General features: G+C 44.8%; 2 protein-coding genes across 3 annotated transcripts in view; one reads left to right on the forward strand and one right to left on the reverse strand.

Annotated features, from left to right (window-relative positions):
* The first annotated feature begins 7,441 nt into the window (after positions 1–7,441).
* Positions 7,442–12,730, forward strand: TSR2 (TSR2 ribosome maturation factor). Of its 2 annotated transcripts, none has more exons than XM_040266053.1 (5): positions 7,442–7,570; positions 7,733–7,823; positions 10,679–10,770; positions 11,327–11,500; positions 11,729–12,730. In XM_040266053.1, the coding sequence occupies exons 1-5, from the start codon at positions 7,487–7,489 to the stop codon at positions 11,879–11,881; spliced, it is 594 nt and encodes a 197-aa protein (XP_040121987.1). In that variant the 5' UTR covers positions 7,442–7,486; the 3' UTR covers positions 11,882–12,730. The 2 variants fall into 2 exon arrangements, with proteins under 2 accessions (XP_040121987.1, XP_040121988.1); XM_040266054.1 differs by having other exon boundaries at positions 7,452–7,570; positions 11,327–11,502; positions 11,749–12,725.
* FGD1 (FYVE, RhoGEF and PH domain containing 1) overlaps positions 12,685–14,453 on the reverse strand; it is a 37,614-nt gene continuing 35,845 nt past the window's right edge. The window contains exons 17-18 of the mRNA XM_040266052.1: positions 14,133–14,276; positions 12,685–13,621 (exon numbers count right to left, since the gene is read on the reverse strand). Of these exons, the coding sequence (XP_040121986.1) occupies positions 13,316–13,621; positions 14,133–14,276 (450 nt within the window). The 3' untranslated portion in view covers positions 12,685–13,315. The remainder of the gene's footprint in view (positions 13,622–14,132; positions 14,277–14,453) is intronic.

Genomic DNA, 14,453 nt, shown 5'->3' on the forward strand with positions numbered 1-14,453 from the left:
AATTTCAAGAAGACCATAGGATCTGAAGGCCTCAGCTCTATAACCAAAAACAAACAAACAAAAAACCTAAATTCTACCAATAATCATGTAAGCCTGGAAGAGAATATGGAATAATACATGGCTTCATATGAGACCACACCCCTGGCCAGTATCTTGATTTCAACTTGTGAGACCCTGAACAAAGAATTCTGATAAGTTGTGTCTGGACTTCCAACACATGGAAACTGTGAGTAATAAACATGTGTTGTTTTAAGTTGCTAAGTTTGTGGCAATATGTTCTGTAGCAATAGAAAACTAATATACCCAGCTTAGGTTTTCATTATCCATCATTATAATCACTCCCTTGCAAACATCCTTACTATTCTAGCCCTTGTGGCTGACAGACCCTAAAGTAACTCCCAGTAATCCCCACCACCTGGTGTTCATGCCCTGTGCAATCCCTTACCCTGAGCAGAACCTGTGAGCTGCTTCTAGCCAAAAGAGTATGACAAGAATGATAAGATGTCACTCCCCTAAGACTCCATCTTATCAGACTAGAGTTTAAAAGACTCTTTTTTTCTAGCTTTCAGAAGTAAGCTGCCACGTTGTGAGAGGGCCGATGGAAAGGACCACATGGTGAGGAATCTGGATTCTAGCAACTGAGAGCCATCTCTGCCTGAAAGCTAGCAAGAAAATGAGGACCTCAAAAACAAAAAAATGAACAAAAAATAATAAAAATAGGACAAAAAAAAAACATAAGAAAAAGAAATTTAAAAAAAAGAACCCCCAAAAAAGAAAAAGAAAATGTGGACCTTAGTCCTGGAGCTTCGAGGAGATGAATTCTTCCAACAAGCTGAGGGAGCTTGGAATTGGATATTTTACCTAGTCAAGCCTCTGATGTGACTGCAGCCCTAGCTGACATCTGTATTGGAGCCTGATGAGACCCTGAAAGAGAAGACCCAGCTATTTGTTCCCAGATTCCTGGTGCATAGAATATGTGAGGTGATAAATGCATATGGTTTTAAACCTCTAAGTTATGGTAATGTGATATGCAGTATAGAAAACTAATACAGTCTTCATCTTCCATCTTTATACTGACTTGACCAAATAAAACCCAGGTTGGCAAGGACCTAACAGAAGCAGAAGAGTTGAAGAAGAGATGGGAAGAATATACAAAAGAATTATACAAAATAAACCCAAAGATTTTAATGACCCAGATAAGAACGATGATGTGGTCACTCATCTAGAGACAGACATCCTGGAGTGTGAAGTCAAGTAGGCATTAAGGAAGCATTCCTACAAACAAAGCTACTGGAGGTGATGTAATTCCAGCTGAGGCATTTCAAATCCTAAAACATGATGCTGTGAAAGTGCCACACTCAATATGCCAGCAAATTTGGAAAACTCAGCAGTGGCCACAGGACTGGCAAATGTCAGTTTTCATTCCAATCCCAAAGAAAGGCAGTACCAAATGACATTCAAACTACCATACAGTTGCACTCATTTCATATGCTAGCAAGACAATCCTCAAAATCCTTCAACTAGGCTTCAACAGTATGTGAACCAAGAACTTCCAGATATACAAGCTGGATTTAGAAAAGGCAGAGCAACAAGAGATCAAATTGCCAACATCCACTGGATCATGGAAAAAGCAAGGGAATTAAAAAAAACCCAACATCTACCTCTGCCTCATTGATTACATTAAAGCCTTTGTGTGGACCACAACAAACTGTGGAAAATTCTTAAAGATATGGGAATACCAGGCCACCTTACCTGCCTCCTGAGAAACCTGTTTGCAGGTCAAGAAGCAACAGTTAGAACCGGACATGGAACAGTGACCTGGTTCCAAATTGGGAAAGGAGTACGTCAAGGCTGTATATTGTCACCTTGCTTATTTAACATATATGCAGAGTACATCATGTGAAATGCTGGGCTGGATGAAGCCTAAACTGGAATCAAGATTGCTGGTGGGGTGTGTGGGTGGAGATTGCCAGGAGAAGAATTAACAACCTCAGATATGGAGATGATACCACCCTAATGGCAGAAAACAAAAAGGAACTAAAGAGCCTCTTGATGAAGATGAAAGAGGAGAGTGGAAAAGCTGGCTTAAAACTCAACATTCAAAAAACTAAGATCATGGCATCTGGTCCCATAGCTTCATGACAAATAGATGGAGAAAAATTGGAAACAGTGACAGACTTTATTTTGTTGGGCTCCACAATCACTATGGATGATTAATACAGCCACAAAATTAAAAGATGTTTACTCTTTCGAAGAAAAGGTATAACAAACTTATGTTGTTGTTTTTCAGTCGCTTAGCCATGTCCAACTCTTTACAACCCCATGGACTGCAGCATGCCAGGCTTCCCTTCCTTCACCATCTCTCAGAGTTTGTTCAAACTCACGTCCATTGAGTTGATGATGCCATCCAATAATCTCATCCTCTGCCACCCGTTTTTCCATGCCCTCAATCTCTCCCAGCATTGGTGTCTTTTCCAGTGAGTTGGCTTTTTGCATCAGGTGGCCAAAGTATTGGAGCTTTAGCTTCAGCATCAGTCCTTCCAATGAATATTCAGGGTTGATTTCCTTTAGTATTGACTGATCTGATCTCCTTGTCATCCAAGGGACTCTCAAGAGTCTTCTTCAGAACCACAATTCAAAATCATCAATTTTTCAGTGCTCAGCCTTCTTGATGGTCCAACTCACATCCATACATGACTACTGGAAAAACCATAGCTTTGACTGGATGAATCTTTGTCAGCAAAGTGATGTCTCTGCTTTTCAATACACTGTCTCAGTTTGTCATTGCTTTTCTTCCAAGGAGCAAGTGTCTTTTAGTTTCAAGGCTGCAGTCACCATCTACAGTGATTTTGGAGCCCAAGAAAATAAAGTCTGTCACTGTTTCCATTGTTTCCCCATCTATTTGCCATGAAGTGGTGGGACCAGATGCCATGATCTTAATTTTTTAAATGCTGAGTTTTAAGCCAGCTTTTTCACTCTCCTCTTTCAACTTCATCAAGAGGCTCTTTAGTTCCTCTTTGCTATCTGTCATGAGGGTAGTGTCATCTGCCTTTCTGAGGTTGTTGATATTTCTCCCTGCAATCTTGATTCCAGCCTGTGATTCATCCAGCCCAGAATTTCGCATGTACTCTTCATATAAGTTAAATAAGCAGGGTGACAATATACAGCTTTGACATACTCCTTTCCCAATTTGGAAAGAGTTCACTGTTCCATTTCCGGTTCTAACTGTTGCCTCTTGTCCTACATATAGGTTTCTCAGGAGGCAGGTAAAGTGATATGGTATTCCCATATCTTTAAGAATTTTCCACAGTTTGTTGTGGTCCACACAGTCAAAGGCTTTAGTGTAGTCAATGAAGCAGAAGCAGATTTTTTTTGGAAATTCCTTTGCTTTTTCTATAATTCAATGGATGTTGGAAATTTGTTCTCTGGTTCTTCTGTCCTTTCTAAATCCAGCTTGTATATCTGGAAGTTCTCAGTTCATGTACTGTTGAAGCCTAGCTTGAAGGATTTTGAGCATAATCTTGCTAGCATGTGAAATGAGCAAAATTGTCCAGTAGTTTGAACATTCTTTGAAATTGCCCGTCTTTGGGGTTGGAATGAAAACTGAACTTTTCCAGTCCTGTGGCCACTGATGAGTTTTCCAAATTTGCTGGCATATTGAGTGAAGCACTTTCACAGCATCATCTTTTAGGATTTGAATGCCTCAGTTGGAATTCTATCACCTCCACTAGCTTTGTTTGTAGTGATGCTTTCTAAGGGCCACTTGAAAATATGCTCAACATTTCTCATTATTCAGTTCAGTTCAGTTCAGTCGCTCAGTCGTGTCCAACTCTTTGCGACCCCATGAATCGCAGCATGCCAGGCCTCCCTGTCCATCACCAACTCCCGGAGTTCACTCAGACTCACATCCATCGAGTCAGTGATGCCATCCAGCCATCTCATCCTCTGTCGTCCCCTTCTCCTCCTGCCTGCAATCCCTCCCAGCATCAAAGTCTTTTCCAATGAGTCAATTCTTTGCATGAGGTGGCCAAAGTACTGGAGTTTCAGCTTTAGCATCATTTCTTCCAAAGAAATCCCAGGGCTGATCTCCTTCAGAATGGACTGGTTGGATCTCCTTGCAGTCCAATGGACTCTCAAGAGTCTTCTCCAACACCACAGTTCAAAAGCATCAATTCTTCGGTGCTCAGCCTTCTTCACAGTCCAACTCTCACATCCATACATGACCACAGGAAAAACCATAGCCTTGACTAGATGGACCTTAGTCGGCAAAGTAATGTCTCTGCTTTTGAATATGCTATCTAGGTTGGTCATAAATTCTTCCAAGGAGTAAGCGTCTTTTAATTTCATGGCTGCACTCACCATCTGCAGTGATTTTGGAGCCCCAAAAATAATGTCCATGTTTTTTGTAAATTTTAAAATTTCTTTGATAAATCTAAATTGCTTTCACTCTAAATTTGTACTATTTTTCTTAAAGACAGCTTTCAAAATTCTGTCAACCTCAGGCCTTTCAAAATCTGCATTCACCCTGAGCACTGATCATAGTCTATGGTCCTGACAATCTTGCATGCCAGACTGTAAGCTCCTTGAGCATCTGACCAAACCCTGTGACACAGCAGCACTCAGCACAGGACCAGACACAGAAGCATCAGTACTGTTTGTTAACCTAGTCTAGCCCAAAGTTTGCATCCTTTGCTATGAGAGGGGATCACCTATAGCACTTTTCTAAAAACAATTTTATTGAGATATTATTTATATAATATAAACTTCACCCATTTAAAAAGTACAATTAAATGGTTTTTAGTATATTTTCAGAGTTGTGCAACTATATTTATTTGCTAGGGCTGCCATAAGAAAATACTCCAGACTGGTGGTTTTAACAACAAAAGTTTATTTTCTCAAAGTTCTAGAAGCTCAAAGTTCAAGATCAAGGTGTTGCTAGGTTTGGTTTCTTATGAGGCCATTTTCCTTGGCTTGCAGATGTGTGTTCACATGGTCATCTCTCTGTGCATGCATCTGGTATCTCTCTCCAAATCGCCTCTTTTCTTTTCTTTTTTTTTTTTTTTTTGGCCTCACCACACTTCTTGCGGGATCTTAGTTCCCCAACCAGGGATCAAAACCCCCTGTGTCCCCTACAGTGGAAGCTTGGAATCCTAACTGCTGGGCCATAATCTTCTCTTCTTCTAAGGTTATCAATCATATTGGACTAGGGTTCACTGTATGGCCTCATTTTACCTTAATCATCTCTTTAAAGACTCTGCCTCCAGATACAGTCACATTCTCGGAGGTAGGGCTTGAACATATGAATGGGGGGGCGGAGGGCGGGGAGGACAGGACTTAGGCCCTAACAGCAGCTGTCACCACACCTAATTTAAAAACATTTTCATTTCCACTAAAAGAAACCCTATACTCCTTAGGAATCAGGCCCCATTTTCCCCTTCTCTTATTCCTGCTGCTGCTGCTGAGTCGCTTCAGTCATGTCCGACTCTGTGTGACCCCATAGATGGCAGCCCACCAGGCTCCCCTTTCCCTGGGATTCTCCAGGCAAAAACACTGGAGTGGGTTGCCATTTCCTTCTCCAATGCATGAAAGTGAAAATTGAAAGTGAAGTCGCTCAGTCCTGTCCGAATCCTAGCGACCCCATGGACTGCAGCCCACCAGGCTCCTCCGTCCATGGGATTTTGCAGGCAAGAGTACTGGAGTGGGTGCCATCGCCTTCTCTGTCCCCTATTCCTAGGCAACAATTAATCTATTTTCTGTCTCTATAGATTGGCTTATTCTGTACATTTCAGATAAATGATACCATAAAATATATGGGCTTTTTTTGACTAGTTAGGAGTGATGTCACTTTTCATTCCTGATTTCAATAATTTAAATCTTCTCTTTTTTTACTTAGTCAATCTAGCTAAAACTTTGTCAATTTTGTTGATCTTTCTTAAAAACAGTACTTTTGGTTTTACTGATTTTCTCTATTGTTTTTCTACTTTCTGTTACATTTATTTCCTCTCCAATTTTATTATTTCCTTCCTTCCTTCTGCTTGCTTTGGGATTACTCTATTCTTTTTCTAGTTTCTGAAGGTGGCAGATCAGGCTATTCATTTAAGATTTTTCTTTTTTAATAGGGACGTTTATATCTATAAGATTCCATTTAAGCATTGCTTTAGCTGCACCTCATAAATTTTGGTGTGCTGTGCCTTAGTTTTCAAGCTATTTCAAGATGTCTTGTTTTCCCTTGTGATTTTTTTTTCTTTTACTCATTTGTTATTTAGAAGTGTGTTAAAATACACATATTTGTGAATTCCACAAACGTCTTTCTGTTATTGAATTCTAATTTCACCCCACTGTGGTTGAAGAACAATCTTTGTATGGTTTTAATCCTTTTAAACTTATTGAGGGCTGCTTTAGGACATAACATATCCTGGAACATGTTCCACTTGCACTTCAGAAAAATGTGTATTCTGCTGCTGTTGGGTGGAGTGTTCTGGATACATTATTAAATGCAGATTTGTAGGCATTGCTATCTAAGGTTGCTGTCCAAGGGCCTGAAATCTGCATCCTTAATAAGTTCCCCACATCTTCTCTGCGCAGTACCCTGTGTCCCGAATTCATGGACATAGGTGTCCTCCACTCCTGGCTTCCTTAGATTTAATTATAGGGGAGGCATCTGGTCCCATCACTTCATGGGAAATAGATGGGGAAACAGTGGAAACAGTGTCAGACTTTATTTTTGGGGGCTCCAAAATCACTGCAGATGGTGACTGCAGCCATGAAATTAAAAGACGCTTACTCCTTGAAGAAAAGTTATGACCAACCTAGATAGCATATTCAAAAGCAGAGACATTACTTCGCAGACTAAGGTTCGTCTAGTCAACGCTATGGTTTTTCCAGTAGTCATGTATGGATGTGAGAGTTGGACTGTGAAGAAGGCTGAGCGCCGAAGAATTGATGCTTTTGAACTGTGGTGTTGGAGAAGACTCTTGAGAGTCCCTTGGACTGCAAGGAGATCCAGCCAGTCCATTCTGAAGGAGATCAGCCCTGGAATTTCTTTGGAAGGAATGATGCTAAAGCTGAAACTCCAGTACTTTGGCCACGTCATGCGAAGAGTTGACTCATTGGAAAAGACTTTGATGCTGGGAGGGATTGCAGGCAGGGAGAAGGGGACGACAGAGGATGAGATGGCTGGATGGCATCACTGACTCGATGGACGTGAGTCTGAGTGAACTCCGGGAGTTGGTGATGGACAGGGAGGCCTGGCGTGCTGTGATTCATGGGGTCGCAAAGAGTTGGACACGACTGAGCGACTGAACTGAACTGAACTGAACAGTGTTGGTGTCATCGATTCCTCAACAGGCTTTTCTATTGCTCTTGTCTTGCTACCAGGTCAGCGGAAAGGCGAATCTGCATTCTCAGGCTCGGCTTTCGACTCCTTCTGTCTGGGCGATACTGCGCAGGTATTGGCCCGCCTAGGCGTCACGTGGTTCGTAGCCGGATGATGGCGGGCGCTGCTGAAGATTTGCGAGCGCTCTTCGGGACTGCTGTCCGCGAGGCGCTGGAGGCCTGGCCCGCCTTGCAGGTGAGCAGAGCCGCGGTTGGGATAAAGGTTAGCGACCGGGAGAGAACAGGAGTTGGTTTAGCGAGCCTCCTGAAGCTTGGTTGGACGGATAAACAGCGGAATTCTGCACCACTGCAGGCGGGCTCCCGGATTGACGTGATGGGCTTGGGTCTGTATTCGCAGATCGCTGTGGACAACGGCTTCGGAGGTGTGCACAGCCAAGAGAAGGCTGAGTGGCTGGGGGGTGCAGTGGAGGAGTATTTCTTCCGCAATGGTGAGTGAATGTAAGGCTCTGGGACTTGTCTCTGTGGGGGCGTGAGGAGGAGGAGGCCGCCGATTCTAGTGAATCCGCACTTCTTGAGCAATTGTCGGTTGGTACCTGAGGGCGAGGTGGAATGAACGCAGGCTTTGAAGTCAGAATCCTGAGTTCGAATGCCTCGTGGGCCTTGCCATTGACTCCGGGTATCATGCTGGACAAGTATTATCGCCCCGCCTCAATACTCAGTTTACTAATTTGTAAAATGGATGTAAAAGTATCCACCAGCGTGATCCTATAGAAACATGTTAGTCGCATCATGTAATTTAAAAATTTTCAGCTGCCACGTTAATAAAGTAAAAAGAAGCAGATGAAATGAACTGCTCACCCCAATAGATCCAAAATATTTCAACATGTAGTCAGTATAAAACGCTGTTAATGAGATGTTTTACAACCTTTTTTAGTATTAAATTTTCAAAATCTGGTGGGTATTTTGCACTTTTAGCACGTCTCATTGTTTTTTTGCCTAGCCACATTTTAAGTGCTCAGTAACCACATTTGACTATTTGGACAGCAGAGATCTACATCTTTGATGCGTCTTGAGAGTCATATAAGAACAAAGGGTCCTACAGGGAGTCTTTCATGAAATAAGGTTTTTTACAGAATTCTTCATTTAGTTTTTTAGTCTTGGAGGTGACATTAGGCGGAGTCCTTTCTCTCAAGGAAATTTACCATCTAGTGAGAGATCCAGATAAGTAAATAGGCATTTGCAGACAGGGTGATAGGTGTTCCAATAATGAGGAGCTCAGGATGCTTGGGTAATGTGAGCTGGGGGAGAAGGCGTCTTTCGGAGATCTTTAGGGAGTGGTGGTGATTGGGCTGAATCTTAAGGGATGAGAAGGAGTTAACAAGGAGGGGAGGCAGAGAGAGCAACATTCGGAAATAAGTCCTGTGGTATGAGGAGATTATGTGTTATGTTTGGAAAGTGGCAGAGAGTTCAGTGTTAGAGTAGGGATGTGTGTGTGTGCTTGTGGGTATGTGGAAGGGAGGAGTGGTGGAGAATGAAGATGGGAGATGGGGAAGCCACTGGAAAATGAGTGAGACATGGAAGGACTTATGTGCCTTTGACTTTTGTCCTTTAGGCCAGCGTTTACCAGAATGCATGCTTTGGAAGACTAGTTCTATTAGATGTTCGGTGAAGAAAAAGCTTCTCCAGTCAAATTATATAAGGAAAGCTCTTTTCTTCAGCTCTTAAGAGTCACAGTAATTATTAACATATTAAAGGCTTGGATAAGGACAAGAACCACCGAAAAAAACCTGTTTACCTTTGTTTCCCTTTAGTTTTCTTTGAATAACTTCTCTTAAAATCCAGGAGGCCAGTTATTTTTCAAAAGCAGAATATGAAACACTGCAGTTAGGTGATTAAAAATTCATGAGCAGGATCTAATAGGATGGGGTTTTCTGGCTAGAAATTTCAGAAAGTAGTCAGTGTGGAGCATGGAGTTTAGAGGGAAAGAGTAAGGAGAGGGCTGTGTCTGTCTAGAAAATGATGAGGCCTGAATTAGGGCATTAGTCATGGGAAAGAAGGGATGGCTCAAAGGAAATTGTTTGACTGTAGAGGGGGAGGAAAAATGGGGCAGGTTTCTAGTTTGAGTCACTGGGTGGCTTAGGTACCTTTCACGGACTAGAAGAACACTGGAGAATGAAAATTAGGTTTGGAGGGTAAGATGATGAATCTGGCTTTGGGTATGGAGGGTCTGAAGCACCTGTGGAACAGGTGGAGCGTAGCCTGGGTTGGAGACTGATTTGGGGGGTATTAGAATGGTAGGGGGAGAAGGCAATGGCACCCCACTCCAGTACTCTTGCCTGGAAAATCCCATGGATGGAGGAGCCTGGGAGGCTGCAGTCCATGGGGTCGCTAGGAGTTGGACACGACTGAGTGACTTCACTTTCACTTTTCACTTTCATGCATTGGAGAAAGAAATGGCAACCCAGTCCAGTGTTCTTGCCTGGAGGATCCCGGGGGAGCCTGATGGGCTGCCGTCTATGGGGTCGCACAGAGTTGGACACACTGAAGTGACTTAGTAGCAGCAGCAGCAGCAGCAGAATGGTAGGGAAAGTGAAGAGGGTGAATGAGCTCTCCCAGAGGCAATAGAGAGCAAGGAGCTTTGTGGAAGACTTTCTTGAGTTTTTTCTAATTCAGAAAAAGTAGAGCATGGGCCCATAAGGTAACTGAAGCTGAGAGAGGAAGTCTCAGCTAAAGTCATACAATAGGACATTGAGGTCAAGGCTGTGATGATTGCATCATGGCAAGTACTGAACATCTGTTTCTTTTTACCTATCCCATTGGTCTGTGGCCTCTTGTGTCAGTGGAACCACAGTTGTGAAGTCTTTACATTTCAATAACTTCAGCCCTCGAGTAATGGAAATGAACATGGATTTCCATTGTTCCAAACAAACAATGCCTGTGCTAAGCATTGTTTGGGTGACTTTTCATAACAGACCTTCAAGGTTACCATTAACCTCACTTTGCAGAAGAGAAAACAGTCTTGGAGATGAGTAACTCACATGTTCAAGGTCACGTGGAGAGGAGGCTGGTTAAAATAGGCCAGCTAACAAGAGGGTGAGTGTGGATGGAATGCTGTAGGAATAGAGCACTTGGTAGAATGCAGAAGGTTGGAAATTAGGTATTTAATGTTTTTTTTTAATCATGTTAAAACCTGGAATATAGAACACTTTAGCAAATAAAAGTCTCATTAAATCTTTACCCACCAATCAGATGTGGATCTACCAAGTAGGTACTTAAGAGTAGTGGGCAAGGGTGATGAAGTTGGCTGGTCTTTGACCAGAGGACTTTATCCTTTCATACTCAGCTGACTTGGAGCTAGATGAGGTGGAGGACTTCCTCGGGGAGCTAATGATGAACGAGTTTGATACGGTTGTGGAGGATGGGAGTCTGCCCCAGGTGAGCATGTCATGGATACAACTACCATCTTCCTGCCTGTAGCCTTCTTCTCGCTAGCTGTCTGTTTTAGATTAACACTTTTGGCTGTAACCATTTTCTTGAGTCCTGTGCAAGAACTTGCTATGACCCCCTGTTGCCTAAAGGAAAGTCTAGTCTTCCCGGGCCTTTCAAATCCTTCCTGTATTATTTCTCTCCATGTATCATTCTCCGTCAGGTCTGTTTGTCACCTCCATCTCAGGGGCACACCAGGCAGGTACATTTCTAAATGTTCTGGTTAACGTCACTACTCCTGCTAGGATTGCCTTCCCTTTTTACGTCTTCTGTCTTTCAAACCCAGTTCTAGTGCCTTCTGTGCTAGAAGGGCCTCCTTCAACACTTCAGGCCCTTAATGAGCCCTTCAGATGTGGTTGCTTCATTAGTGAACTCCTTGGGGGAGGAAAGACCCCCATTCTCTTCTGGAAAATTCCAGACCCCTCCCCACTCTTGTTGCAGACACAAGCTGGTTGTATTGTAGGTTCTCTAGAAAATCGAAGCTGGTTGAATGTTTTCTTGGTAGGTGAGCCAGCAGCTGCAGACCATGTTCCATCACTTCCAGAGGGGTGATAGGGCTGCTCTGAAGGAGATGGCCTCTCTCATCACCCAAAGAAAGTGCAAGGTCAGAGCCACTGCACAGCCAACAGCCAGAGAGACCGATGAGGATGATGATGCAAACAGCGTGGAAGAGATGGAGGTGAAAGGGGTGCAACTCTTGGGTGTGGAGATGTAGATATTTTCAGTCTTATGGGAGATCAGCTAATTTCACAGGGAAGTGATGGGGGTGGTGGTTGTTGTATTATCCATAAAGGGCAGGAAATTTTCCCAAGGTCACATGGCCAGTCCTGGCAAAGTTAGGAGAGCCTGGGTCTCCATTGGCCATAGCTGGGGGTTTATTTAGCTCTCTCTTGTATTTCTCCTCTAGGTTGCAGCTACGAATGATGGGGCAGCTACGAATGATGGGGCAGCTACAGATGGGGTCTGCCCCCAGCCTGAACCCTCTGGTCCAGACTCCCAGACTATTAAGGAGGAGGATATAGTGGAGGATGGCTGGACCATTGTCCGGAGAAAGAAGTGAATGGGGCTGGAAATGGTCTGTGTCCTTGTGTGCTAGTTGTTTGGGATTTGTTTGTAGGGTTTTTGTTGGAGGGTTGCAGACCTGTGGACTAGTTACCCCATATCCACCTTCTCCCCCATTCCCTTGTCCAGCTTCTTCCAGGGGAAGAAGAGCCCAAGGGTCCTTGGACTTGGGGTGGCCTGAGTGATGAGGCCTGATTTCCCAGCAAAGTGCCTCTTGGGTGCAACCAGTGTGAAGAGGGAGGGATGAGTGGGTGTGGGAATGACTGCAGGAGAAGCCAAATGCTGGTTGATAGTAGGCAGGTGAATGTGTGAAGGGAGAGAGCCAGAAGGAGAAGCAATATTCCTGCTGGGTAAGGAGTGGTGAAATGAGCTTGCAAATAGAAGGGAGATTAGTTGAAGATATGAAAGTAGCTATGGTACCTGCCCCTTCCCCACCCCCACACAGAGCAGCTCTGTGCTCCTGAACCTCCCAGGGATGTTTCCTTCCTGCAGCCCAGGGTCCGGCCCTAGGTTCCTTCAGGTTGTCTAAGACCTTGTCTAGACAGTGAGCTCAGGGGACCTGGGCTTTGTTTTCTGTCTCCTCCAACCTTTTTCCAAACACCTCATCCCATCAAAGTCACCTCAATAAATAATACCTTATTGTTTAATTTGTGGCTTGACCTGTAAGTAGTCTTGGAAGCATCCTTCTGGGAGCTGAGCTTCAGAGCTCAACAAGGGAGCAGTTTCTGGGCCTACCCCAACAACCTGCTACTTTGGACAAACAAACAGATGGACAAATGGAGCACAGCCGCGCTCTGAAAGTTTCCGTAAGCTTGAAATAAACTGTATTTTTCTTTAAAAAACAAAACAGAGTTTTCTTTGTCCTCCCCCGTGTTCCCCTGTCCTGCCCAGTGGCCCTGCCATGGGTCTAGACGATAAAATACTGGGTAGCCCTGGGGGCCAGGTAGAAGCTGTAAGCCATGAGAGAGGCAGGAGGGGTCTGGTCACCACCCCACATAGCATCATACATATGAAGACACTAGTTGAAGGGGCAGGGGTGGGCCAGGGCCATGGGGTCTGTGGCAGAGCTGGCACTTGAATCCAGATCTCCTGCCTCTGGTGCTTTGGAGGGATTTGGGTGGAGGCAGGATCTGTAGGGTATTGAGGGGTTGGGGGAAAATGGCCTAATTCAGGCAGGTCTAGCAATAGCCCCCACCCTCCCTGGGGGAACAGGGTTTAAAAAAAATTAACCACACTGTACGAATATTTTTTTAAAAGCCCAGGTTTTGTGAAAAGATGAATTAAAAAAACCCGAGACCCAGCATTCAGGATTGAAAGTGCCCATGATGGGAGTTCAAGTATTGACTGAGCTGGGAGGGTGAGGGCTGGGGCCCTGAATTGGACATGGGCAGCTAGAGTGTGGGGCAGGGGGTCCCAGTTACCCACAAACCCTCTAGGTTTTATCTCGGGTCTGGGGGGCTTCGGAGGGTTCAGCAGTGGCTCCTGAAGCTGCCACTGGCACCTCTTCCATCTCCCTGTCCTCAGACAGTGTGGGCCCTGGGCAGAACGTGTCCCCACGGCCTGCCCGACCAAGCACAGCCATCCAGCGCCGCTGTAGCTCCTCTGTCTCAGGACTGAAGTACCAGCTCAGATGGCTCTGGGTGATCTTGAAGACATGCCGTCTGTCAGGCCGCTCCCCAGCCTCAGGAGGCCCCACCTCAAAGCCAATGAGGGGCAGGCTGCGCTGCGCTTTCACATCCTGGGGAACAGACAGAGCTAGGGTCACCTTGGGGTTGGGGTTCTCACTGGTTTTGCATCTTCTAAACCCCTCTTTTTCTTTCCCTGCTCAAGAACCTTACATGGTTTAACTGAGCAACAGGAAAATGTCTGAACTGGGGCTAGAACTGCAGGCTGATTCAAATACCTCTTTGCTTCCACACCCCAAGCCAGCTAGGCTAGTTTAGAGCATATAATGTTTTCAGGCCTTTGCGCTGTTGCCCTCTTCTCCATCTTGCCCGCTCCAAATTGGATTAAGCAGTATCTCGTCTCCACTTCAGCTTCCTCCCCCCAACTCACCCCACTTATCCTTACATATGTTGATCCATAATCACTCCTTGTCTCGAGCCTGTCTTTGTCTCATAAGGGTGGGGGCTTCTGATTTCCCCCTAGGTTCACACTATCCTCCAAGGCCAAGGAGAGGTGAAGGACTGAGAGGAAAGGAGAGTAGCCTGGCTTTGCTAGCCTCCTTTGACCAGGAGTAGGATGCATACCTGAGGGGCTCCGTAGATGTACAGCACCAAGGGTTCGTTCTCAGGGACCACAAACCATGCCTTGTGCCAGCCTTTTCCACCCTTCTCCATGTAGTGTAGGAAGCTGCAGATGACACTGTTCTCCGCAGCCACTGAGGCCTGTTTCTGTGACCAGAGACATGAAGGGCATCAATATTGATAGGAGGCCTACCTTGGCTCCAGCACCCCCTCAGCATAGGGATTGCTATTCATATGTCCCAGGAGAATATTGAAGCTCAGGTGGCAGGAGTGATTTGCCCACTGTCAACCCAGTGAGGGAGAAGGCAATGGCAACCCACTCCA

The sequence above is a fragment of the Oryx dammah genome, unplaced genomic scaffold (genome assembly GCF_014754425.2).
Source record: "Oryx dammah isolate SB20612 unplaced genomic scaffold, SCBI_Odam_1.1 HiC_scaffold_23, whole genome shotgun sequence".
NCBI classification, from domain to species: domain Eukaryota; kingdom Metazoa; phylum Chordata; class Mammalia; order Artiodactyla; family Bovidae; genus Oryx; species Oryx dammah.